Here is a 23875-nt window from a genome sequence, read left to right as displayed (position 1 = left end):
CGAAATTAGGTAGCAGCGCTTAAAATTCCCTAGGACAGAGGCAGAGCTACCCACGAACTCGGGAGCCCAAAAGAGATATAAGATTGTTAACAGCACCGGGAGCCAATATCGGAACGCTTCCTATATAATCCTTGTTGTTTATACCTCATCTAGGGATATTTGGATGGCTAGACAGTTTCCTTGAATGATTTGGTTACAAGATTCTCACATTTGGAGTTGGGTTAGTTGGTAGTAGGAGGTTAAGGAATAGTTATTAGCTTATTATCAATAAAAACAGATGACAGGGCTGTGAAAAACGCCTATAATAGACACCAAACCACGACCGTGACCATAACCACATTTTCGGGAACCTGGACGGGATACAAGCTGCTCCCTCTTTCGAATACAAACTCTCAGGCAGGCTTCGGTTGTAATCCCGCCATGTCCGTATCGGAAGTCGGAGTTTAAGCGTGCCATCAGAATTTTGGAATCTTGGTAACAAAAGTATGCGTGATGAGTTGAAATTGAACGGTGTACCGTGAATGTTTCGACAAGACTTATCATTCTCGCCTTAATTCATACGGAGTACGTCATCCTTCACATAATAATCTATTGTGTACAAAGGCCAACCTAAAAACTTTGTACCATGGCAAACGTATCTCTTGATAAAGATACATTTTTTCGGCGAATGAAACGCTTGTACGCAGCGTGGAAAGTGAGTACAATGATGTCAATTTCATTTTGCAAACCTTTAGCCAATACTTTGGCCTCTAAAAACATGTCTATTTTTTATATAGGATGGTGAATCCGGCACGGATGATAGTTTCGCGAAAATGGATTGTCTCGTGTCGGCGGTTGGAATTGACGAAGATATTGTGTACAGCAAGTCTACAGCTCTCCAGGTATGATACTGATCGTTTAGCCAAACCTATCAATCATCAATCCTATATTTATAGATTTATTTTTACCCTAAATCGTTGTATAGAGTGTACAACAAATTAATGTAAACAAACGATTGGATCCAAGTTACAAAACTTGTATTACTCTTGCTTCATTAATATATTTGGTGAAACCTGGAGCCCATGGCATTTAGGAGCACAATACAGTTAATTTAAGGACCAATATAGCCCAGACTTATTTTTAATGGTATTGTCAGTTTGAACTCATCATCATTTAATGATCTGACGACATGTGTATCAGTTCACGAAAGGTGTCTTCTGTTTGCTGGTCTGTCATTGATTACAATTTTTATGATTTTTTGACCATCGGGCTATGTACATTAATGAGAAGAATTTTATGAGGTTGTAGTTTATAATATCAATGTACTGTTAGGTTTGGAAAAAATTTTTATTTTGCAAACTCAACTCCTTCAAAATAATTCTAAAGTTGCAAAACATGTTTTTTTATTCTTCAATTTTTAGCTTTATCAATGATGCAAATTTCAATCTTATAGACTTTTTCATGTTTTTGATCTTCAATATCTTTGACCTTCATACCGCATATCTATAGAATATTTAAAGATGCATGGAATCTTTCCAGACTTGGCTACTCAGTTACGAGCTCACTGATACTATTATGATATTAGCTGAAGACTCGATCAATTTTCTCGCAAGCAAGAAGAAGATTGAATTTCTACGAAGTGTAGAAAATCAGAAAACTGAAGACACTGGAGTCCCTTCAGTAAAATTGTTTGTCCGTGATAGGGTGAGTAATTTATCTGTAGAATTTTGTTTTTGGAATTAAGGTATACTTAGCTCGTTAGATTCCTACCATTGAAACTGAGCATTATTTATTTAAGAAATGATCAAAATCTAATACCATAAGCAAAATAAATTCTGCCCTACAGTGAAATTCACTATTGCTAATTATTGTTACTTGAGAATATCCTGGTTACACTTGAATAAAATATTGGACAATATAACTCTATGAAGATCGAGAGACATAGCAGTAGTGCAAAATAGAAAGTATTAAAACAAACTCCGTCTTTTATGTCTTATCGTATTTTTGATTGTTAGTTAGTAGTGACCGTTGCGGTCTGATTGGTATTTTCAAGCGTATTATTATTGATCATTTTATTTTAAATATATTTTGAAATTGATATAAATTTTCTAATCTGAAATTACATCATTTGTTTTATAGACTGACGAAGATAAAGCTAATTTTGCCAAACTAATCGAGGTAATCAAGAACAGCAAGAAGGGTAAAACTCTGGGAGTTTTTTCAAAGGAACATTACCCGGGTCCATTCATGGATTCTTGGAGGGCTGCCTTGAAAGCAAAATCTTTTGAAACAGTACGATATTTTAATCATATTTGTTTAACCCTAAAACTTGAATTTTCTCTGTAATTTTATTTGTCAACACTTTGTCTATTTTTAGGTTGATATCAGTGCAGCAGCAGCTTATGTAATGTGTCCAAAAGAAGACATGGAAATATTAGCTATAAAAAAAGCTTGTCTGGTATCGGTTGACGTTTTTACAAAATACCTGAAAGACCAAATTATGGAGATAATTGATTCTGATAAGGTACTGGAATTTTTTTTAAAAGTACACCTAAATCTAACACAAATTTTTCGACGAGGTAGAACATTATTCTGTTTATTCATAAGCTTGTGATTTACAGAAAGTTAAACATTCCAAACTGGCTGAAGGAGTAGATGCAGCTATAACAAACAAAAAATATGTTACTGGAGTTGATTTGACGCAAGTTGATATGTGTTACCCTGCAATTATTCAAAGCGGAGGCAACTACTCTTTGAAGTTCAGTGTTGTCAGCGATAAAAATACACTTCACTTTGGTGTTATTGTCTGTTCCTTAGGAGTTCGCTACAAGTCTTACTGCTCCAACATAGTTCGAACTCTTCTGGTGAACCCAACGAAAAGTATTGAGGTATTTAATAAACGTTAGCAAATACTTTATTTACCAAATATGTTGTGCTACTGTCTGTTATTGAAGCCGTTATTTTTTCTCAGGATAATTATAACTTTCTTCTCCAATTGGAAGAGGAAATATTAAAAAAATTGGTCGCTGGTGCCAAAATCAGCGACGTATATGAGACTGGCCATAAATATGTCAAGTCAGAGAGACCTGAATTGTTGGATCATCTGACAAAAAACTTTGGTTTTGCTATGGGAATTGAATTTCGAGAGAGCTCTCTGCTGCTGGCTCCTAAAACAAATTCATTGGCTAAGAAGGGAATGGTTTTTAATATTAATATCGGACTTTCCAACCTTGCGAATCCTGATGCAACTGAAAAAGAAGGAAAAATTTACGCCCTCTTTTTGGGAGATACAGTCATGGTTAACGAGGTGGGGTCATCATATTCAAAAAGTTATAAAATATAAATACGAATTCTCAGAAGTACATTTACTAACTTGTTATATTGAATGACAATTTGAATAATATTTCAGGGCCAACCAGCTACTGTTTTGACTCCGTCTAAAAAAAAGGTAAAGAATATTGGAATATACTTGAAGGACGACGAAGAAGAGGAAGAAGAGGAAAGTGGTAAAGAAAATACGCCGAAACCAGAAATTTTGGGACGAGGAAAGCGTACAGCTGTTATAGAATCAAAGCTGCGTACAGAACACAGTTCGGAAGAGAAGCGAAAACAGCATCAAAAAGAACTAGCGCAACAACTCAACGAAATTGCAAAAGCTCGCTTGGCCCAACAATCTGGAGGAAAAGAAGAAGAGAAAGTCCGGAAATCTACTGTGTCTTATAAGAGTCTCAGTCACATGCCACGCGAAACTGAAGTGAAAGAACTAAAGCTCTATGTTGGTAAGGATAATATGTGTACATTTGCTATTTCAGATCATCAAACGCTTGAAAATAGTATCAACAATACGTAATATTTGTTTTACTTTCAGATAAAAAATATGAAACTGTTATCCTGCCAATATTTAGTATACCAGTACCATTTCACATTTCAACTATAAAGAATATATCTCAGTCTGTCGAGGGAGACTATACTTACCTCAGAATAAACTTCTTTCATCCCGGGGCAACGATGGGTCGAAATGAGGGTGGTACCTATCCTCAACCAGATGCTACGTTTGTCAAAGAAGTGTCAGTATACGATTATACCTTGAAAATGTTAAATATTGATAGAATTTTTAGTACAAATGATTATACTAAGATTACATTAAGTGTGTTGGATTATTTTTGATACCCACATCAAGTACCGTATTGTTCCGAATATAAGCCGAGGTTGTTTTTGTCGTTGACGGTACCCGTAAAAATCGTCCTTATCTTATATGTGGGTAACTAAGAAAAACACCCTGAAGTACTGTCTGAGAATTGGGGTTCGGCTTATATTCGGAAAAATACGGGATTGACTGTAATATTGAAGTTTCTCTATTTTTTCTTTCAAAAAATTTTCAGAACATATCGAAGTACAAATGTCAAAGAGCCTGGTGAAATATCTGCACCATCATCGAATTTGAATACTGCATTCAGATTGATAAAAGAAGTACAGAAAAAGTTCAAGAATCGAGAAGCAGAAGAAAGAGAAAAGGAAGATCTAGTAAAACAAGATACACTAGTTCTTTCTCAAAACAAAGGCAATCCAAAGTTGAAAGATCTGTACATTCGACCAAATATTGTTAGCAAAAGGATGACTGGGGGTCTGGAAGCTCATACAAATGGTTTCCGTTACACTTCAGTTAGAGGAGACAAAGTAGACATTCTGTACAATAATATTAAAAATGCATTTTTCCAACCGTGCGACGGAGAAATGATCATTCTTCTGCATTTCCATCTAAAAGTGAGTATTCGAAAATTTCAGGCTGATTATCATAAACACTAATTTACCTGTAAATGTAAACTTCACTATAATATTTTTTATAAACTTAATCACCTAATATTTTATTTATTTTTCATTGATTTCAGCACGCTATCATGTTTGGCAAGAAAAAACACGTCGATGTTCAATTCTATACAGAAGTGGGAGAAATTACAACAGATCTGGGAAAACATCAACACATGCATGACCGTGATGATCTAGCTGCTGAGCAGTCAGAACGCGAGCTTCGACACAAATTGAAAACTGCTTTTAAGAGTTTTTGCGAAAAAGTAAGACATGGATGGTACATTCAAATATGTATCGTGAGGATTGGGTGAACCTGACCCATCACGCTGGTGGTGAGGCGAATCTGTAGCATTTTATATAAAGCCCAAAGTATCCTTGGTTGGCTGAAAAGGCCTGTTTCATCAAATCCTCGTGGTACATCTTCTACGCTTGTGTATTTTACTGACTCCACAAGGGTCAATGTACAATATTCGGAGCAGTTATAAAAACTGGAAATTTTAAGAATCGGGCAGAAGTTGAGAGAGCGCGGAAGATTTTTTTTAAACCGATGAGAAAGAAAGTCTAGAAAATTCTAGGTGCATGTATGATTAACTTTCGTTTGACGCGAAATACATGAAACATTTGAATCTCTTACACTCTACCTATATTGGAAATTGATAGTAGTAAACAGGACGACCAAAGACCTCATGAATAACATTTGTCTTACTGTGCACCGGAAACTTGTAGTTAATTTTATTGTGGTATTTTATAATGTATAGGAGATAGTTAGTTTTGTACAAAATGTGTACAATAGTTTAACAAGAAATCATCTCAATGAAAGTGCACTTAATAATTCATGTTATTAGTAGAGGATTAAACATAAATCTTCTTATCGAGGTATTAAAAATATTACTGTATGCGGAATTATTTTGTCGAACATATTTCGAAGATATCTTGGAAATGTGAGGAATCTTGAACATTTAGCTAGATCGAGTAATGAAATTTGAAAATGGCAAAAAACAAAACATTACATTTATTTCGCTACCTTGAACCCTGTAATGTTGAATGGATAATAAGTTATTTGAAGCTGTTATAAATTTGCTGCTGCAACCCAATTACTAAATATTTTTTTTCTATCTTTTTTATTAATACTGCCCTAGGTAGAAGGAATGACGAAGCAGGAGATAGAATTTGATACACCGTTCAGGGAGCTGGGCTTCCCAGGTGCACCTTTCCGTAGCACTGTATTACTGCAACCTACAAGCGGTTGTCTTGTCAACCTTACAGAATGGGTAAAATATTAATATTACCAATATGCAATAGATAATTGATAACAATTACTCTGCCAAAAAATTTTGCTCAATTACTTAGTTTACTATAGCTATGTTTACTTCTGAAAATAGTATAACTAAAAGTGTATTATTCCAGCCTCCATTTGTAATCACACTTGAAGACGTGGAGCTTGTTCACTTTGAACGAGTTCAATTTCATTTGAAGAATTTCGACATGATATTTGTATTCAAGGACTACCATCGAAAAGTATCTATGGTCAATGCAGTCCCAATGAATATGATCGATCACGTTAAAGAGTGGCTAAAGTAAGTTCGACACTTGTCAACGTTTTTTATTAACTTCTGCAAAATAGTTAAAATGTCATCAAAACGAAATAAATATTAATTGTAAAAAAATTTGCTTCTTTTCAGCTCTTGTGATATCAGATACTCTGAAGGTGTCCAATCCTTGAATTGGACAAAAATCATGAAAACAATCACAGATGATCCTGAGGGATTTTTCGATAGCGGTGGTTGGACTTTCCTCGACCCAGAGTCCGATGACGATAATGAAGATGTAGATGAAGAAGAAGAGGAAGATGATGCTTATGAGGTAAATTACAATAAGTAGAGAGAAGATTAATGATACTTTTAAATTCAAATAATGAATTACATCTTCTGCATTATCATATTTATTCCTGTTTTCAGCCAACAGACATCGAAAGTGAGGAAGAATCTGATGACGACTCAGAATATTCTGAGGCTTCTGAAGATTCTGATAGTGAAGGTAATCCACAAGATCCCTTATTTAAATTGTCCATTCATATTTCAACTCAAACCTACAATTATTAGTCGTTTCAAAGTCCTAGTTTAATATTTTTCTACTTTATCAGATGTAAGAAGGCAATCCTTAATTATGTATAACAAAGGAGTATATTATTCTATCTCTTTATTGATAGCATTTAACATCAAACGAATAGGAATAATGTCGCAAGTATATTAATGAAAACCTTACAACACTTGATAATGATTTCCAATTACTTTGATTTTCACAACAGAGGAATTAGGGAGCTCTGAAGAATCTGGAAAGGACTGGTCTGACCTCGAACGAGAGGCTGCAGAAGAAGATAAAGAAAGAGGAGATGTTCGATTTCAGGATGATTACAACAATGTTGCTAAACAAAAACCTGGGAAAGGGTCATCATCATCTCCTTCGAAGAATAGGTTTGTATAACTCTTGACATTAGTGCTAAATTTAGGGTAGTGATGATCAAAAATATTGTACTTTTGTAGATGTGATAAGTCTGTGTAAATAATATCGACTTTGACATAATGTTTATTCCAATGAAAATAGTCAAATAAATATTTATTCTGTTTTATTTATTCACAAGGCACAGTTCAAAGCATAAGAGTTCATCCAGTTCGAAGAGCAGGAACTCTTCGAGCGGCAGAGACAGAAAATCTTCAGACAAACACAGGTATTATGTTACAACAGTGAATACAATGAAATTGTAATTTTTTACTTACTACTTTATATTTATGCTGCATTGCTACTACAATGGAATTTATCATTTGATAAAGATCGGATCGGTCTCGGAGTGGAGGGTCGCACAAGAAAGTGTCTCCTTCCAAGTCATCCAGACACAGGTGATTTACATTTTCTCTACATTATTTTTCAAAAAAACTAAACTCTGTTCATTCTTTATTTCAAGTAGCCCCAAGAAGAGTGACAGGCACGACAAACACAAATCTTCACATTCATCATCCAGTAGCAAAAAACGCTCCCGCGATGATAGCTCTGAAAGAAATGGGAAGAGTTCCAAGAGGTCTAGGTACGTACAACGACTAATAGATATATGTTATTGTTTGATCACTTTGTTCAGTGTTTTATGCGTCATTTTCAGACTATGATATTATTGTTCAAATGATGTGTATGTTTATGTTACAGGAAATAAATCTTAAGCCAGGACTAATACAGTCTTAAACAGTGCATCAACATAAACGTGAATGCGTGGTGAACATGAGCAGAACTTGATCATTTTTTTTACTTTGTCGTATCCGTTGTATTGCTACTTTGAAGTATTACATTTTCTTGCATACATTTCTTGGTATATACATTTAATGATGTATAATCACATAACGTCATTTTCCTTACTCGGTGCGCAATGAGGTTTAAGAATCACTTGCAAATTTCTACAACCGAGAAAAAAGCGATAACGGTCAAAATAATTTTAAAACCACAGTTTATCGCTACCCAGAACAATACTGAATGATGATAATAATATAATAATTGAAGAAAATGTGATGGACTGAAAACCCCAGCGAAAAACAACAATTCCATGTTGGAATGAATAAGAGCTTGTGATGCTTCAGTTGAGAGGTCTGTAACCACGACAAGACTTACGGTATTACAACTCCATACATAATCGGAGGTTAAGATCAATATTTATTTTCCTATTGAAGTTATCCATAATTCCGATAAAAGAAGGTGCAGAATGAAGAAGCAAAATTCTTTACTTTCTGTTGATATAATTTTGTCTTAGCTATCTATGTAAGATTAATTGAACTAATTAAGTTTATTGAACCTAAACAGCATTCTTCATTTTATTCTATGCTACAATTTATTCTAGGATTTTCTTTTTATGCTGAAAAAATAATAAGGGTGCAAATTCGAGCGTAAACTGAAAATTTAAATCATATGGAAGGCGTTTTTTTGTAATATAATCTACAATAATTCTCATCTACTTACCATTCAGCCAATAACTACAATTTGGAATTAAATATAATTATAACGTGAAAACAGTTATTCTTATTATTCAAATACCATAATTCAGCGCGAACTTCATTGTCTGAACTCAAGTCACGTTCAATTTCGTACATCGATATGCTTCTTTATTGATCTATAAGTAATGCCGGTAATTAAAGATTTATCAATAAATAGAAACAATGGAACTAAGTTTCTGGGAACAGTCGAGAGACACTCGGTTCGTACATTCTACTTAATTTTTGAGATGTAAGAACGGTTTAATGTGCGAAAATTTATGATACAATTTTGAATTTGTATTCGAATCAGATCGGTAAGATAACACATGTTACATAATGTCTTTAACGAAACCTTCTACAGATATTTTAATGCAACAAGAAGTTTGACCATTACAGATATTAATTATATGCAATTGTAGACCAGAAAAAACTGCATACTAGGCAACTTTCCGTAATTCTGTTTAAATATGTTTTCCTCTAGTACTTTATAGTTTCAAGCTCTAATCATCTGTAACTTATTTATCATTACTGTACAAACATTATCTCATGGTTTTTATACCCCGAAATGAACGTAACTTTACTAGATTTACTATAGCGAACGTCAATTGTTTTTATTAAATAAATGAAATATTCTGAAACTTACATCTTTCTAATTAGCACATTATCCAGGTCGTTAATCAACGAAATACAGCAATGCCTATTTCCTTAGATTGGATTAGTAATACGTACTCGTATGTATGCTGGTACTCCATACGGAGTTTGAAAATTATAATTGTGCAAGTCAACCTCTTTTTCACCTATATTATTATTTGAACCGTCGCATCAGCATTATCGCCAATTTTAATCAAACTCAAGAACCCAGTAGTAGGAGAATCAGGGGGAAGCCTTTCACTTGAGGGAAAACTAATCTATTTTTTCAATATTTCTAGTTTATATTAAGAACATTAAAAAATAACAAAGGTTTAAGTATACAGTAATTGATATTTTAATACAAAACGTATTTATTTATCACTTTTAATCAGTAAAAACAACCTACAAAAAAACCAGGCTTGAGTGCCATTGCTTCTATGGGTAATACCGCTCACAATCAGGCTAAGGGGTAATAACGCTGAAACCTGTTTGTTTAAATACATTAAGTGAGATCCATAAACTAAAATAGAATATAAGAGAGATTAACCTTAATCCATTAAATTTACACAACTTGGCATAACATATCCCTATTATTAATAATAATTTTAATCCTAGATAAATAAATCATAAAACACAAATGTATCATTCTGCAGAATCCCATCCAGAGCACATGGGATGAGACCACAACCTGCATATGGTGCAGCGATAGCATGTTTCATTATTTCTTCCAAATTCTTCTAATGTAAATGTACATACAAATGTAAATACTACATCACTAGAGGGTATGGCGTTCACTTCACATAACAGCATAACTCCAAACCATCGTTTTGTATAAGATTTGAAATTACAAATATACAGACACAATTATTCAAAAATGTTTACGCTATAGCTAAATAGAATGTTTTAGTGTCTCGAGTGATAAAATCAATAATAAATAAATACAATCAATCTAAATTTGTCGCTAAAAATCCTCCAACTGAAAATTAGATCAGCTCGGCTGTAATCCGTAATGAAATAGATGCACTCTCCCATGCCTCAAACCGCCGAATGTGTTCATATCTACTACAGATTTATTGAGATATTGGGGTGAGCGCCATTCCCCCTGCTGCCCCTACTGCCTGAAAGAATACTCGTATTTTTTTTCTCTCGATTCAACTTATAATTTCGTTAGCTAATTTTGAAGTGGGTGGAAATAGCTGAAATTCCTCAACATATGTAGATCCGTAGCTGTCAAATCTGATTTACTTTAAATCATATCTGTTGCGTTCAAGTTCGTTTATTGATTATTTATTACTAATTAATATCGATAACACCGTAACGTGATATGCAAGCTTCTCATCCAAGTACATGATTGCACGGTTATGTAACTTGCATTATCTGTCCGCAAAAAATAATTACCGACGCTGTGCATCAATATGACGCGACAGACCGAAGTGTTGCTTAACAACACTTGCATGGTATAAAGTGAAAGTGCACGTTTTAAACTGTTCCGTAACTTTCTCTGGGCAGAATCTCCAAGCTAGATATATTATTTTAGATCATTTTAATTTGTCTATATGTTTGTGTATTTTTATGCATTTATTTCTTAACGTAGTTCAAATGAATCTTTCATATTGGAGTCATTTATTCTACGATTGATTTATCACAATATCAGTTTTCTTTGCTCCGTTATGAGACGGACATTCAATTTTTTTTTTTTTTTGTGTGTGTGCATATAAAGTGCTAACGGTTTGGCGATACGATTAACAATCGGTTACAGATTTGTACATGTTTATTTACGAAAATATAAAAGGTATACAACTCGTAATCGTAAAGTGTATGACTTAATGAATAAATATGGTAGTTGAGTGCAGGTTGATATCAAGTCGACCATCTTCTAGCGAGTCGAATAGGCTTCGTCTTGATTAATAATCAGTTGCGGCCAACTTGGTCAACTTGCGCTTGAAGATTATTTACGACCTCAGGAGGGAACTGGTCGCCAAGTATTTCGAAAAGGTTGATCTTCTGGTTGCCAGGGATCGATTCGTAAGCTGCCAGCTCGATGCCTTCCTGGACTTTCTGGATGGTAGCATCCTTGGGGATTAGGAAAGTGTTTTGGGCCTGCTTTATTGCTTCGTTACTAAAAACTTGCCCCTCCTTCTGCGGAAATGCCGTTGCTATTGATAGGACGCCCAATGCCGCAACCAAAAAGAACACGTACGTATTCATCTGGAATATAGGTAAAGGTCAACAGTGAAGCAAAAGAACTTAACGAAAAATGAGGGGGGAAACTGAAATATGAATAGGAAATAGGAAATAGAAATTTCTTTATTCAACGGTCCTTTGTTCCTTCAAATGTTTCCAAACTCACTCCGTGTTTCGCCAACAATTCTTACTTTCTATCCCTAAACCATTTTTTTGTCTCATTGTGCATTAGATTTAAGTGCGAATTATAATATATTTAACAGGGAGATAAAGTGCGCAGTAAGTAAAACAGCAGAAGTGCAAAACGCGAAAACCTGCATGCTAGGATGCCTGATTACAGTAAATACAGTATTAAGTAAAACACAGTAACTGCTGTTGTTCGAACTATTACCGGTAATGTCGTAATGACGAACGTTCGAAAAATGAATGCAAGTTCCCATTTAGTAATAACCGCGGTAAGATAACCGTGAGCAAATTTCTCAGGGAAGATACAATACTTTCACTGTGGCAAGACGGGCAAGACTGTCACGTATTCGATATTCAACTTTCCCTTTTTTAATGACAAATTATGAATCATGCGATTCGCATGTTAAAAATATCTCTACTTTCGATGTGGACAGTAAAGTGTCATATCAATCGGCCAGAATGTATGTACATACTTAAATATTCCCTGCATGTAACGGACAACTGTGAAAATGTGGAAATTACTTTGGAAATGTACAATTGCTGAACCACGGTTATTTTATCCTGAGCTTCTAGTAGAATTAGGAAGGTAATATATTTGGATAAAAATGTATGTACCTATACAAGACACTTTCAAAGTAATAGCTATGATTGTATCAAAGAATTCTATTAACTCGTATCGAGTCCGGATCGCACCGTCACGTGACGTTTTCTTTTACCAGCGATGTAATTTATCGAACGAAAACTGTGTTTTTCGTAAATTTGAGTAATGAAGAATTGATATTAACATTCGCCCAATTTCCAAATAATCCTTCACTATAACGCATCAGCTTGCATATTATAATCACATGTAAATTGATACCACTTTTTAAGATTGTTAAAAACACGTTCTATGTTGGCAATCCGATGTTGATGCATAAATCAGCGTAATATTTGACTAAGGTACTCACTTTACAGATTCGGACTTATGATCAGATGTACTGGAACGAAACTAAACGGAGCATACCTGGAGGTGGCTTTTATATCCAAGTCGGAACTCGGTTGAAGTCGGCTTAGTGGAGGGTACCGGTTCTCTTCTCCGGCTATTCGCGGTAAGTCTTAGCTCATTGCATTCACTTCGTCTGCACATCCAAATGACATCCTCTTACTTGCCTCAGGAATTTAGACATTGCAAAGACTTATCGTGTGGGTTTCTTGATACAAAGAACGTTCAGACTTATCCTGAACTTGCTTCGTGCTTGATTTTAATTCCTCATTATGACAATTTAGTTACCAAGGCCTGCGGGATTTCACTCGATGGTAGATCTCTAAAATTCAAATATGCATCTTCGCACAGCTAACTGACCAGCTTCGCTACTTTCCAATACTTTTAACGAGCTCTGTATATTGTTTTATATACGTGAAAGAACTATAAATTGAAATCCATTGCTAAACCACTCTTTTTGCTAAAATATTACGTTTCATTAAACTATAGCCACATGTATGTTTTCAACGTTTCAATTGAAATTATCTTTAGCTTTCATGTTTGCATATTTGAAAAAATTATTTACCTACGTCGGTAATTATACAATTCAATTTTTATAGTGCTATTGTGATTTTGGCTTCAGGATGAGTGACTTTGAATACTTTCTTATTGCATTATTATAATACAATTCAATTCAGTCAATCGTTATGCGTAATAGCATGCCACACATGTTCAAGACCCCAAAAAACATCCAACTGAGTATGGCTTGATACTTTCATCAGCCATTATTCGGCTTCTTTGTATCTCCGAAAACTTTGATGTAGAACGAGGCAGAGTTCCATAAAGTTACACAAAAAACAACCATTTGTATATGACCGTCTTCTTAAATTATATCAGATTGAAAACCAAAATGGCCGACAGCAACAAAATGTTGAGAATTTAATACAAAATGCTTCTTAGAAATGAGCCAGAGAACTACTCTAGAAGCCACTTCGCGTTATCCGAAACTAAAAATGCTTTCTTTCGACCGTACAATGACAACTTTCCCGCCAACTTATATTTAATTGTTATACTACCGGGTGTCACATATGGCTGTGGTTGTAATAATCTTATGTAAAAAAAAACCATACGGAAGTACGGATATTTGTAATTTTATCTGTTAGCACACACACTGAAAATGTGAATACTAAAATACGGGATTCCGACATGATCAAGCATAAGACATGAGAATCTGCATATTATCTAGGTCAACTGCCATGCCGCTGGGTTCCTATTTTGATTACCATTTGACTTTTTTAGACAAGATAGCGCATTCCTATACGGCACTCAATTAATTATAGCAGACTTGAAATATGAGCAGTTTTTTATTAACTGAACTAGGTGATTCCGTAGTTTTCTGCCAATACTAAGTTGACAATATCTCTAGGCTACATTGATGTGCTACTTGAGGATTTATAAACCTGCTCGGTTGATATTTACAGTTAAAATGTTAGTAAAGATATCACGGAATTCGGGTAACCGTGATTTTGACCCAGAATGAACTTGGAGAAAGCCGCGAATTGCGAGTACTTTTGAGTTCCACAGCCTTTCCTACGTGCCAAGCATTGATAAAAAATAATTTCAAACCAATGTCAAGCTCAGGATTTATAGTCTAAATTCGATCATTTTCATCGCACCTTCAGACGCTCACCAATGCACGTGCGTGTAATTCGCTTTTCGCCCAGCTTTCACTGGGCTCCTTGCGTATTCATCATTATTAGCATCCTCACTCTCATTGCTGTTACGTGAAATTTACACCTGTCAAGTTCGAAGGACGTGTCATAATCACTTACCAAAAAATTTGAAATTCATAACATTTAAGATTGAGTCGGTACATACTTTACGAACCGTAAATTAGCGGTGGTAATCGATGTAAGCGATTACACAACTTTCTGCTAACAAAATACTGAGAACAATCAACAACTTTTCCACGTGATAATGATTATACGCTGTGAGAGTATAAGAGATTTGGATTATTGGATCAACTATAATCTAATTATTTGCCACTTCTTGGAATATGACAGTTCACGCAATAAATAAACTTTATCAGTTTATACATTCAAAAAATTAGAATTAATTTTCTTTCTTCGTGTACGCATATTATATATATGCTATGCCAAGTGCCAATACGGAGGGTGCCGATACGTCAGGATTCTACTGACTATCAGATGATTTGAAGATCATATAAGGTGAATATAGAATATCTGCAATACACTGTATTTTATTATTGACGCGGGATTTATTATACACGTGTAGTGAATAAAGAATATGCGTGAGAGATACACACGGTGACTTGAAAAAAATTGTGCCACGTATAAATGGGCAAGTGCGAGAGAAATAAAAAAGCCGCGACCCCGATCGTCGAAAGGAAAGTAGCAAGGTGTGCTTCGTGTGGCATGAAACGCGAAACACTGCATGAACAGAATCGCCTGATTATTTTTATCTTTAACAAAATTTTTCAGTAAACTGTGATAAGGTGAAAAAGTAAAAATCTGTATCGGTTAATTTTGCGTCATGATGTGTGGAACTTGCATTAGCTCTGGACAACTTTGTCACAAAGTTTACAAAGAAATTATTAATTTAAACTGTAATTACTTACAGCCCTTCCCCTCTTTTGCACACAGTGATTTTTTAAATAAGTGTACGTACAGACCCTTTTTCGTGCATGTAGGGAAAAATAAAATAATTGCCTTTTATATTTGATTTTATTAATATGAATTAAACATTGGAACATTGATTGTTAAACAAAATCATAAAGTTTTATTGTATTGCACCTTACCTCTCTAGGGAAGTAATGAAGTCTACGCCCAAAATGAGCAATTTTTCATCCACTTTACATGCAAGAAAAAGAGCCTGTTTCATGTACGTGTTGAAAAAAAACTGTTTCCACTTAGACGCCATTCTCAGTTGCTGTGGTCGTACTTTTTTTTAAATTCATTTCACAGATTATTTATAGGATCTGTTCTTGTTTCCTATTTTGAAGATTGTCTTCAAAAACTGAACTGTAAATTGAATTCTCATATATAGTTCACGGCTTGAAGAAATGCATTGGCTGTGTTCTTATTTAAGACTTCGCAATCAAGGAAGAATTAATAGACACGCATCCAAATATAGCTGAGATTGAATTCGATACTTAGTTTACAATCGTTACCTTTATGGGGCAACGTTGGACACTCACCATTTTTGATTTTATCCAATAAACTTTATGCGATTGTCCCGATTCCAAAATAGTACCCAGAATTCTTTTAGATCTTTTTAAAATAAATTTGTACCATTGATTGTTTTTGAGAAACTTATGTCTTATGCAGTTATTTAAAAATCTGAAAAAATTCTCAAAAATCATGTGTATCAACATTTTTAAGCTTGGACCCAGGTCGGCCGGCCATCATTTGTATCCTTTATTGAGCTTTGTGAAGAGAGAGAAAAAATTTGAAAAAATTATAAGTCAATTTACTATAGACGGTTGCTCAAACATTTTCGTATGTAACACTGGATTTTTGGTGAATTTTTTCAAATTTCTAAATAACTGCATAAGAAATGTTGTTTTTCAAAAAGATTCGAAAGTACAAATTTACTCTAAAAAAACTTGAAAAAATTCTGTGTACTGTTTTGGAGTTAGGACAATCGGATAAAATTTTTCTAACAAAATCAGAAAGAGGATGAGGGTCCAACGTTGATTGAGTTGGTGAGGCATGCCCAATATAAAGTGCGCATTATTCGGAAACGATATGATAGTTTATACATCAAATAATTTTTTGCATAACATCTGATTTACAATATTTACACACGTCAATTATATTTAATAACGGTATATTGTCTTAATTTCGAGATGTATCAGGGTGAGAAAGAAAAAAGTAAACGAGTAGTAGAAGTAACAAACAATCCTCTTAAATAACTGATAGTCTTTAATGTTTATGCACAAAGTAAAATAAATTTTTCTTTTTCCCTGTAAGTCCAAAGTAAGCTTTAAAAAGTTTGACTTTTATTTTTAACAATATGCTTTACAATACTAACAAACTTATGACTTCACCACTAACTTTATAACTAAGACCACAATGCAAACGGAATACAAATGAATCCAAACGTAAAAATTCTTTCTATTATGTTCGAGAACATACGTATTGCGTTCGTCAATGTATCTAAATCCCTATTGGTGAGCGATGCAAGATGTTTAATATTTTGTCTGAGTCTACCTCACCATACAACTTTCTAAACCGAAAATTTTTTAGACAGACTCTTCCTTCTTATTTTACCCTTCTACCTATATCTTATTATCACTTTCATATGAGTACTAGCTCTATATAGATCGGTGCCCAGGTTTGGCAACTTTAATCTTTGATCCAACTGTTGGAAATCATATAATTGCTTTAGTTCTTACTAGCACCTATTTGCAAATTCATGATGGGAAATCATGAAATCATTTCCTGGAGCTTCAGTAACTTAGTATGTTATAACCTCCTTTGACTATCGTGTTCGATACTTGAAAAAAAATTATCTCACATACCCTTTATTATGATTGTAATGAAAATAGTCATTTCTTTTCATACAGTAAAACCTTGTTTACCGAACTTTGTGGCTTCTATAATATTTCCCTCTCATCTATCACCACGCAGTGACTACTGAATTTAGGTCTTATTTGTACTAGACGACAGAAAGTGAAATGTCATTGAATTTGGTGCGTTGTTTTACATCTTGTCACAAAAGTATGTGAGCATAAGATAAAAAGTGGTGTTTTATTTTCTATCATGTAAAGTTTGGTAGATAAGATTGAGATTCTACTGTATTTAAATTCAGCGATCAAATTCAACGTGTCGCATGTGTGCTAGTGTTCGCAATGATGGCAGTGGAATATTTCGTTTCCTTAGTTCAGTGTATCCAGCATTTCCACATGCCAGCTTGAGCCACAAAGCTTGTTCTAATGTATCTTTGGACCACTTTTCACATTTCTTATATCTTTTTTCAAGTATTTCAATCTCCGCATCATTCAGGATGCCTTTACATGTATTTCCATCACAAGTCAAAGCTCTCAACCGCTTATTTTCAGCTCGACACGCTTTCAATTTTTTTTTTAAATACATCAGTCTTTGGTAGCATCTGTCGTATAATTTTTTACAATGTTCGTGATCTGTTGTTGAACTTTCAGGTTTTGGTTCTTCTATCGACTTTTTCACATCTGGTTTGACGATTAGTTCCGGAACCATCATTTCATATACACAGTTTGCAGCTGGAGTAATAACTGCATGTTGCTGGTTCATCCGGGTCATGTCTGTTTGGATGATAAGGTCGGGAACCATTACTTCAAATACATAATTTGGAGGTGGAGTAACGATTGGCAGATCGTCACGCTGTTTTCTGCCAACGTAATTCAGAAAGAGGGTTGGCATTGCATCATCTTTCAGCTTACGTTTCCCGCCAACACCTGGTGTTTCCCAGCAATCACTGTCAAAATGTACCTGAAATTTTAGGGGGAGAATGCATTAATTTTATTGCAAGCAACCAATTTGATCTTGTACAGTTCTAATCACGGTCTTGTATGCAAGACTATGGTTCTAGTCAGTGAAATATTATTACGGAAAGTGGTATGACGGAGAGGTATGCAGATACATATATTCGCATACCTCACATAAAGCAGGTGCTTTACTCTTCATAAGAGCAGGCCGATTGATAGCTGTCAGCCAAAGTCTCCTTCTTTCCGGATCGGCTGGTAATGTTTTCATCAAAAAACCTTTTTCTCGGGAATTCGAACATCCTCGAACTGAACACCCAGTCATTGCTTTTTCATTACGAACGACACAACAGCAAAATAGCTCAGTCAAGGATTTCCATTTATTTCAAACTACAGGTTTGTTCGACTACAGATTTGTGGTATGATATTGTATATATGCAGTAGTGATTGGTGATGTTCACCGATTAATCGAATAAGTCGATTATTTTTTTTTACCAATCGATTATTTTCAGCCTATATTCTTCAGGTTCGATTAATCGATGTCCGTTGTCTTAATTATTCCAAACCTTAGAGCATAACCTAAAGTAAAGCAGAAATATGCTCCAACCGCAGAGCTATTCACGAACTCGACTGTGCAGGACAGATAAAAAATTGAAAGCATTATGAGCTTATTTCGAACTTGGAGTACACAGAATGCTCTAAGATTTCGGAAAATAGCCCAAGTCGTGTTTTTTTGTTGTTGGAAAGCACTATGCAGCTCCGTTCCGAAATAAGTTCTCAGTTCTGTCAATAATCTTTTATCTCTTTTGCACTGCCGAGTTCTTGGGTAGCGTTGCCTCTATCCCAGGGAGTTTTTAGCGCCACTAGCTAGTTTCGGAACGCACCGTGTGACTAACTGTGTCGCTGATATCCATAAATGGAAAGTTCCCATAATTTGTCTGTCCTAGGAGTTTTCAGAGCTGCCTTCTGAAATCTTACTCGATTTAACTCAGGTATCATCGTATCTCTGTCAAACGCATAAGATCAAACAGAAACAATGATACTCGACTAACTTGAATAAGGTTTCAGAACGCAGCTCAGCGCTTCTCATATTTCGGAACGCAGCTTGCGTTTCCTCCGCCAAGTCACCGATCAGGGTGAGAAGGATGCTTGCGGCTTTTGTTTTCTCTCTCTTGTCACGGCCCCAGCTCAGCTCAGTACACAGAGCGCACAGTCTATATCCACAAGTCTAGGGATGGTGTTTATGGACGATTGGACGATTCAAAATGGTTACTTCACACGTGCGATCAGTGTATGTGTGTGTCGTCGATTAGTTTGTACGGTTTTTAATAATGAACAGTTCAGTCATTTGATGAATAATAAAGGTAACTAGTAGTGCGATGTTCCGGCTTTTGAGATGTTATGTGATACCTTCGCACAACTTGTCAGTCACAACAGTGCAAAGAAACCTGCAACAAAATAATCACATTTGTTCGTTCTGCAATTTTCATCACCTCAAGTCAATCACCTGTACGTATAAATCTGGATTATGCATGCATATATATTTCAATTTTAGACAAAGCTCGTATTCGAATTTACTAACTATGTCGAAATATATTTTCACCCGGCTTTGAATGTGTAAATCTCCGGAATGTACCAACGGGTTCTAACCTAACCCCCCGATTAGTCCTCGCGCCTATTTTTATTTTTTTTATCATAAGCTAAATGTCGACCTGGTGTGTTGAATTGTCGTTGACTCTAATTAGTATATAATATTTGATAAGCAATCATCATCAGGTGATTAATGTGGGATCCCTAGGCATATCAGAGTGCAATATTAGATGGCGACATATATATACATAAAGAGGTGATTCTGACCAATTTGAGGCCGCCAGTGTTGTTTGCTACCATTTCTTCATTCTGTGTAGCAGACGACATCGGTAGCCTTAAATCGGTCAGTATCTACCTCCGGAGGTGTACTTACATAGTAACTGAGTCAAGTTTATTTTGATGAATCTGGTTTGACGGAAGATTTGAGTACTATTTAAATTTGGAGCAAACATGGCCAATAATTTATGTACAATGTTTACAAAACTACAATTGACTCTATGAAATCTATGCACTTATAACGTGTCGATGTTTTCCAATTTTTACTTGTTATATATGCCTGAGAAGAATTACTGTGAAACGAATGCCACTAATTTTAGGTATTGAACATTTTAATTTACAAACAGCTATTCACGAATGCAGAATCATTGTTCCTTGAACATTAATAGTATTAGAGCAATTTCATGCAAAAAACCCAACGCTAATATCATGCTTTGATAATACTTACTATGTGTGAAATTCTTCGCACCAAATCATTTACTAATTTCTTTAGTAAAAAAGAATGGGAAAATTCTAGTGTTTTGCAATTAACCCTGCCTAAATCGATGTTTAGAACAATGCTGAGTCTAATGCTATCACCAATAAAAGACCCTATTCTGAAAAATGATAATTCGTATTTTGCAAAAATTTTTTTTGGACTCATCAATTTCTGGGGTTAACAAATTGAACCGATTTATTTACCAATTAATTTTTACCTCTGTGAAATTGGCACCCCGTTTTGGGAAAAATAATTTTTTTTTCAGAGTTCTGGAATCTTCTACAAGAATTCCAGATTTCGGTAAAAAAAAAAAAAAATTTCTGGAGTTCTGGGTAGTATTCGAAAAGTTCTACAGCTCTCTATGCCCATATGAGAAATAGTTCTGGTTGTTTACCACTAAGAATATGAAGAAAAAAGAAATGCTAGCACCCCATTATTTAAAAACCGCAACTTTTTTTCGAGTTCTGAGACGATTTCAAAGAGTTATAGAGTTTCTGCTAACTACAAATTTTTTATTTTGTTTCGTTACAGAGATATTCCCGCGGTCGAAATTTTTTTCAGAGTTCCTAGAGTTCTGGTGAGAGTTCTGGATAGCCGCGTAAAAGTTCTAACGATAATTCGAAAAATTCATTCGAATTATCGTTAGAACTCTTAAAGGGCTACCCAGAACTCTAAGTAGAACTCCGGGAACTCTGAAAAAAATTTCAACCGCGGGAATATCTTTGTAACGAAACAAAATGAAAAATTTTTACTCAATAGAAACTCTAGCACTCTTTGAAATCTTTTTAGAACTCGAGAAAAAGTTTTTCGCGCCTTTGGCGATCTGTCTGGGGTTAGAATATAGTTTCGGTGCTAAGAACCAGGGGGCAGGCGGGTGCCGCTTGACGCCCCGACAACCACGAGCGCACAAATTTGGGTAGATAAGTTTCGGCAGCGAATGCGAACGAGCGCATCTTGGCGCGTGTTTCATAACCCGCCAATACACTCGATCAGGTTTCCCTATATTGGGTCCACTCTCCATCACGGTATTCCATGGGTCAGGCTGCATTAGCACGATTAGCACAAGGGCTCCCCTCTTAGAGCCACTAGCCAATTGGTCGAGTAGCTCGTGAAGCTAGTTAGGGGAATCACCTGGACGAGTCACTGTTGATGCATTAAGATGTTACATGTTACATAACATTTTCTACAATTTTTTATATTTCAATCTTTTAAACTTTTTTTTATTATATACATCGATAACCAATATCACTAGAATGTTGTTTATTCCTGTTGATAACCCAAATTTTCCCAATTATCTTCCGATCTGCGTCGGAATTTAGCTTTATCTTTAGTTGCCAATTTGTTCCCCAAATTTTGACATTATTGTTCCAGCAGATTCACCGAAATTAAGGGCGATTTCAAATTTAAAAAAACTTGGCAAAGCCAGGCCAACGGATTACTGAATATTAAAAGTGAAATTATGTATAAGAATTTTCTGCTCATTAGTTGCTCGATCAAAACACTCATTTTGAACTGAAATAATCCACCCTTGTTCCAAAAACCATGCCAGAGTTGTTAGCGTACAAGCAATCCGCTTAAAATGTGATGAAACGGATCGAATGTTTTGTCTTTCAACGAATAAATCAATAAATTTAGTCGATAAATCATCATTAAAATCATTAAAATTCACCCCTATGCCAAACGATGTTGTAGAAGAATGACTGAACGCGCATTTTCAAACATTTGCTAAATTTATTGATTTATCAATTGAAAACAACAATTGCTGACCAGGGATAGATCATTTTGGTTTGAAATGAGTGTATTGATCCAGCAATTAATTAGCAACAAATTCTCATAATTTTATGTTTAATATTCAGTCATCCGTTGGCCTGGCTTTTGCCGGCTTTTTTTAAACTTGACACAAAACTAAAAGTTGAGGATCAGATCAACAACTAAAGAGCACTAAATTCCAATGTGAGTCAGATTCGATTGTACTGAAGTGGTTATTCCAGCTTAAAGTCCCCAGCTTAAGACAACCCTGTTCACATCAAGCGCACGAATTTTTTGAATGATCAATACTAATTTTAACTTTCATCTGTTATTTCGTACAGTTAATAGATGTAAGTATCTGAGCCAAGCCAAAAACTAGTTGCAATTTAATTGACTACCTTGCAGCGATAACGGAAGTGTTGTTTTCGCGTCTTCTTTTCTTCTTTTCAGTTATGCAAGATGAAATGTTCGATTGTTCACAATGATTCTTGTGCTTAATTTCACACACTTCTGAGCTGTTATGCTCATATTTTTACCTATAACCTCATTGTAATACTTAAAATCGCTGTCTTTACAGTTTTGTTTTTTTAAGTAGTCAACCGATTCTGAATTTTTTTTTTAAATTTTTCATCAAGTTCAAAAATATGCATGACATATACCCTGGGTGTTCTGAAAAAAGATAGGCATTTCTGTTACTTCCGGTAGACAGCCAACCAAATCGCACAGTGGTCTTTAGTTTGGTTCAAAAACTTACATCCACAAGTAGTATCGAGTATCTGATCAACCGTAAAGGTTGAAATCGGCGGTAGTCAATCGAAAAAGTGGTTTGCTTGATTTGAAATGGTACACATGTAAAACATTTGAACATTTTTTGGGCAGATTTCAGAAATGGCTCTCTTCATCGTCGAATGGCAAGTACGAATACGGCAACTGCGGATAAAGCAACACCAAAAAATATTAAACATAAGGAGAAAAAGTATGCAGAGCTCTTGGAAGGTAAATTTCCTATTAGTCCTTCATTCTTATTTAATACATTTTATGTAGTAATAGTTCAAGCCCTAGGGCATCAAAAAAGGGGCTGAAAAATTAAAAATCCGGGTAACAGATTTTTCGATTGGAATATGCTAGTGGGCGACCCCTAATTGTAAAACCAATTTTTCGTCACCAGAGGCCCGAGCATTAGCCGCCATGTTGAAAAACATGTTTTTATCAATGTCTCAATGAAAATGATAAGAGCCTTTTTTTGTAGAAAATGAGTTTCCTATCACTTTTTTTGTAACTTTTTTTTCCCCGCAGTTTTTATTATTTTTCTAGATATAGTCAGTTGAAAAATTTTCATTGTGGATTTTGTTAAACATCTAGTTAACAATTTGAGATAAAAAAAAAAATACTGGAAATCAAACTTGTAGAGCACAAAATTTTTTAACAAATTGTACGAGAAGCTTTTTTTCTTAAAATGAATAGTTAATTAGGTATAATGCGCTGAACTCTAAATTATTATCGAAAACTAGAGAATCGTGAGAATGTATAAAAAT

At 34.9% G+C, this 23875-nt stretch overlaps 4 protein-coding genes across 9 annotated transcripts in view; 2 read left to right on the top strand and 2 right to left on the bottom strand.

Annotated features, from left to right (window-relative positions):
- The first annotated feature begins 336 nt into the window (after positions 1 to 336).
- LOC124407735 (FACT complex subunit spt16) lies at positions 337 to 8234 on the top strand. Of its 4 annotated transcripts, none has more exons than XM_046884173.1 (20): positions 337 to 694; positions 777 to 881; positions 1519 to 1683; positions 2119 to 2271; positions 2357 to 2503; positions 2601 to 2867; positions 2951 to 3286; positions 3389 to 3758; positions 3848 to 4046; positions 4362 to 4743; positions 4869 to 5051; positions 5928 to 6059; positions 6196 to 6365; positions 6471 to 6651; positions 6747 to 6825; positions 7097 to 7262; positions 7430 to 7516; positions 7620 to 7685; positions 7751 to 7870; positions 7987 to 8234. In XM_046884173.1, exons 1-20 carry the CDS (start codon positions 626 to 628, stop codon positions 7991 to 7993), a joined length of 3384 nt encoding a protein of 1127 aa, XP_046740129.1. In that variant the 5' UTR covers positions 337 to 625; the 3' UTR covers positions 7994 to 8234. The 4 variants fall into 4 exon arrangements, with proteins under 4 accessions (XP_046740129.1, XP_046740130.1, XP_046740132.1 ...); XM_046884174.1 differs by having other exon boundaries at positions 338 to 694; positions 7754 to 7870; XM_046884176.1 differs by lacking the exon at positions 7620 to 7685 and having other exon boundaries at positions 338 to 694; positions 7754 to 7870.
- A 2946-nt stretch (positions 8235 to 11180) lies between these two features.
- Positions 11181 to 23875, bottom strand: part of LOC124406770 — a 16084-nt gene continuing 3389 nt past the window's right edge. The window contains exons 2-3 of one of the 2 annotated variants that reach the window (XM_046882352.1): positions 12749 to 12778; positions 11181 to 11639 (exon numbers count right to left, since the gene is read on the bottom strand). In XM_046882352.1, coding sequence (XP_046738308.1) covers positions 11343 to 11639 — 297 coding nt within the window. In that variant the 5' untranslated portion in view covers positions 12749 to 12778 and the 3' untranslated portion in view covers positions 11181 to 11342. Of the gene's footprint in view, positions 11640 to 12748; positions 12779 to 12804; positions 12943 to 23875 lie in introns of those variants that run through there. The other variant, XM_046882351.1, reaches the window with a different exon arrangement.
- LOC124406769 lies at positions 16668 to 18685 on the bottom strand. The gene is made up of 2 exons (XM_046882350.1): positions 18420 to 18685; positions 16668 to 18254 (listed from the first exon to the last, which is right to left on the bottom strand). Exons 1-2 carry the CDS (start codon positions 18570 to 18572, stop codon positions 17592 to 17594), a joined length of 816 nt encoding a protein of 271 aa, XP_046738306.1. The 5' UTR covers positions 18573 to 18685; the 3' UTR covers positions 16668 to 17591.
- The window catches only part of LOC124406767 (DNA-directed RNA polymerase, mitochondrial), a 21704-nt gene continuing 17355 nt past the window's right edge, over positions 19527 to 23875 (top strand). For both annotated transcript variants that reach the window (XM_046882346.1, XM_046882348.1), the window contains exons 1-2: positions 19527 to 19756; positions 23220 to 23336. In XM_046882346.1, coding sequence (XP_046738302.1) covers positions 19627 to 19756; positions 23220 to 23336 — 247 coding nt within the window. In that variant the 5' untranslated portion in view covers positions 19527 to 19626. The remainder of the gene's footprint in view (positions 19757 to 23219; positions 23337 to 23875) is intronic.

Source organism: Diprion similis, chromosome 6 (assembly GCF_021155765.1).
Source record: "Diprion similis isolate iyDipSimi1 chromosome 6, iyDipSimi1.1, whole genome shotgun sequence".
NCBI lineage: Eukaryota > Metazoa > Arthropoda > Insecta > Hymenoptera > Diprionidae > Diprion > Diprion similis.
The sequence above is the reverse complement of the archived record's forward strand: the minus strand, read 5'-3'. Positions and strand labels throughout refer to the sequence as shown.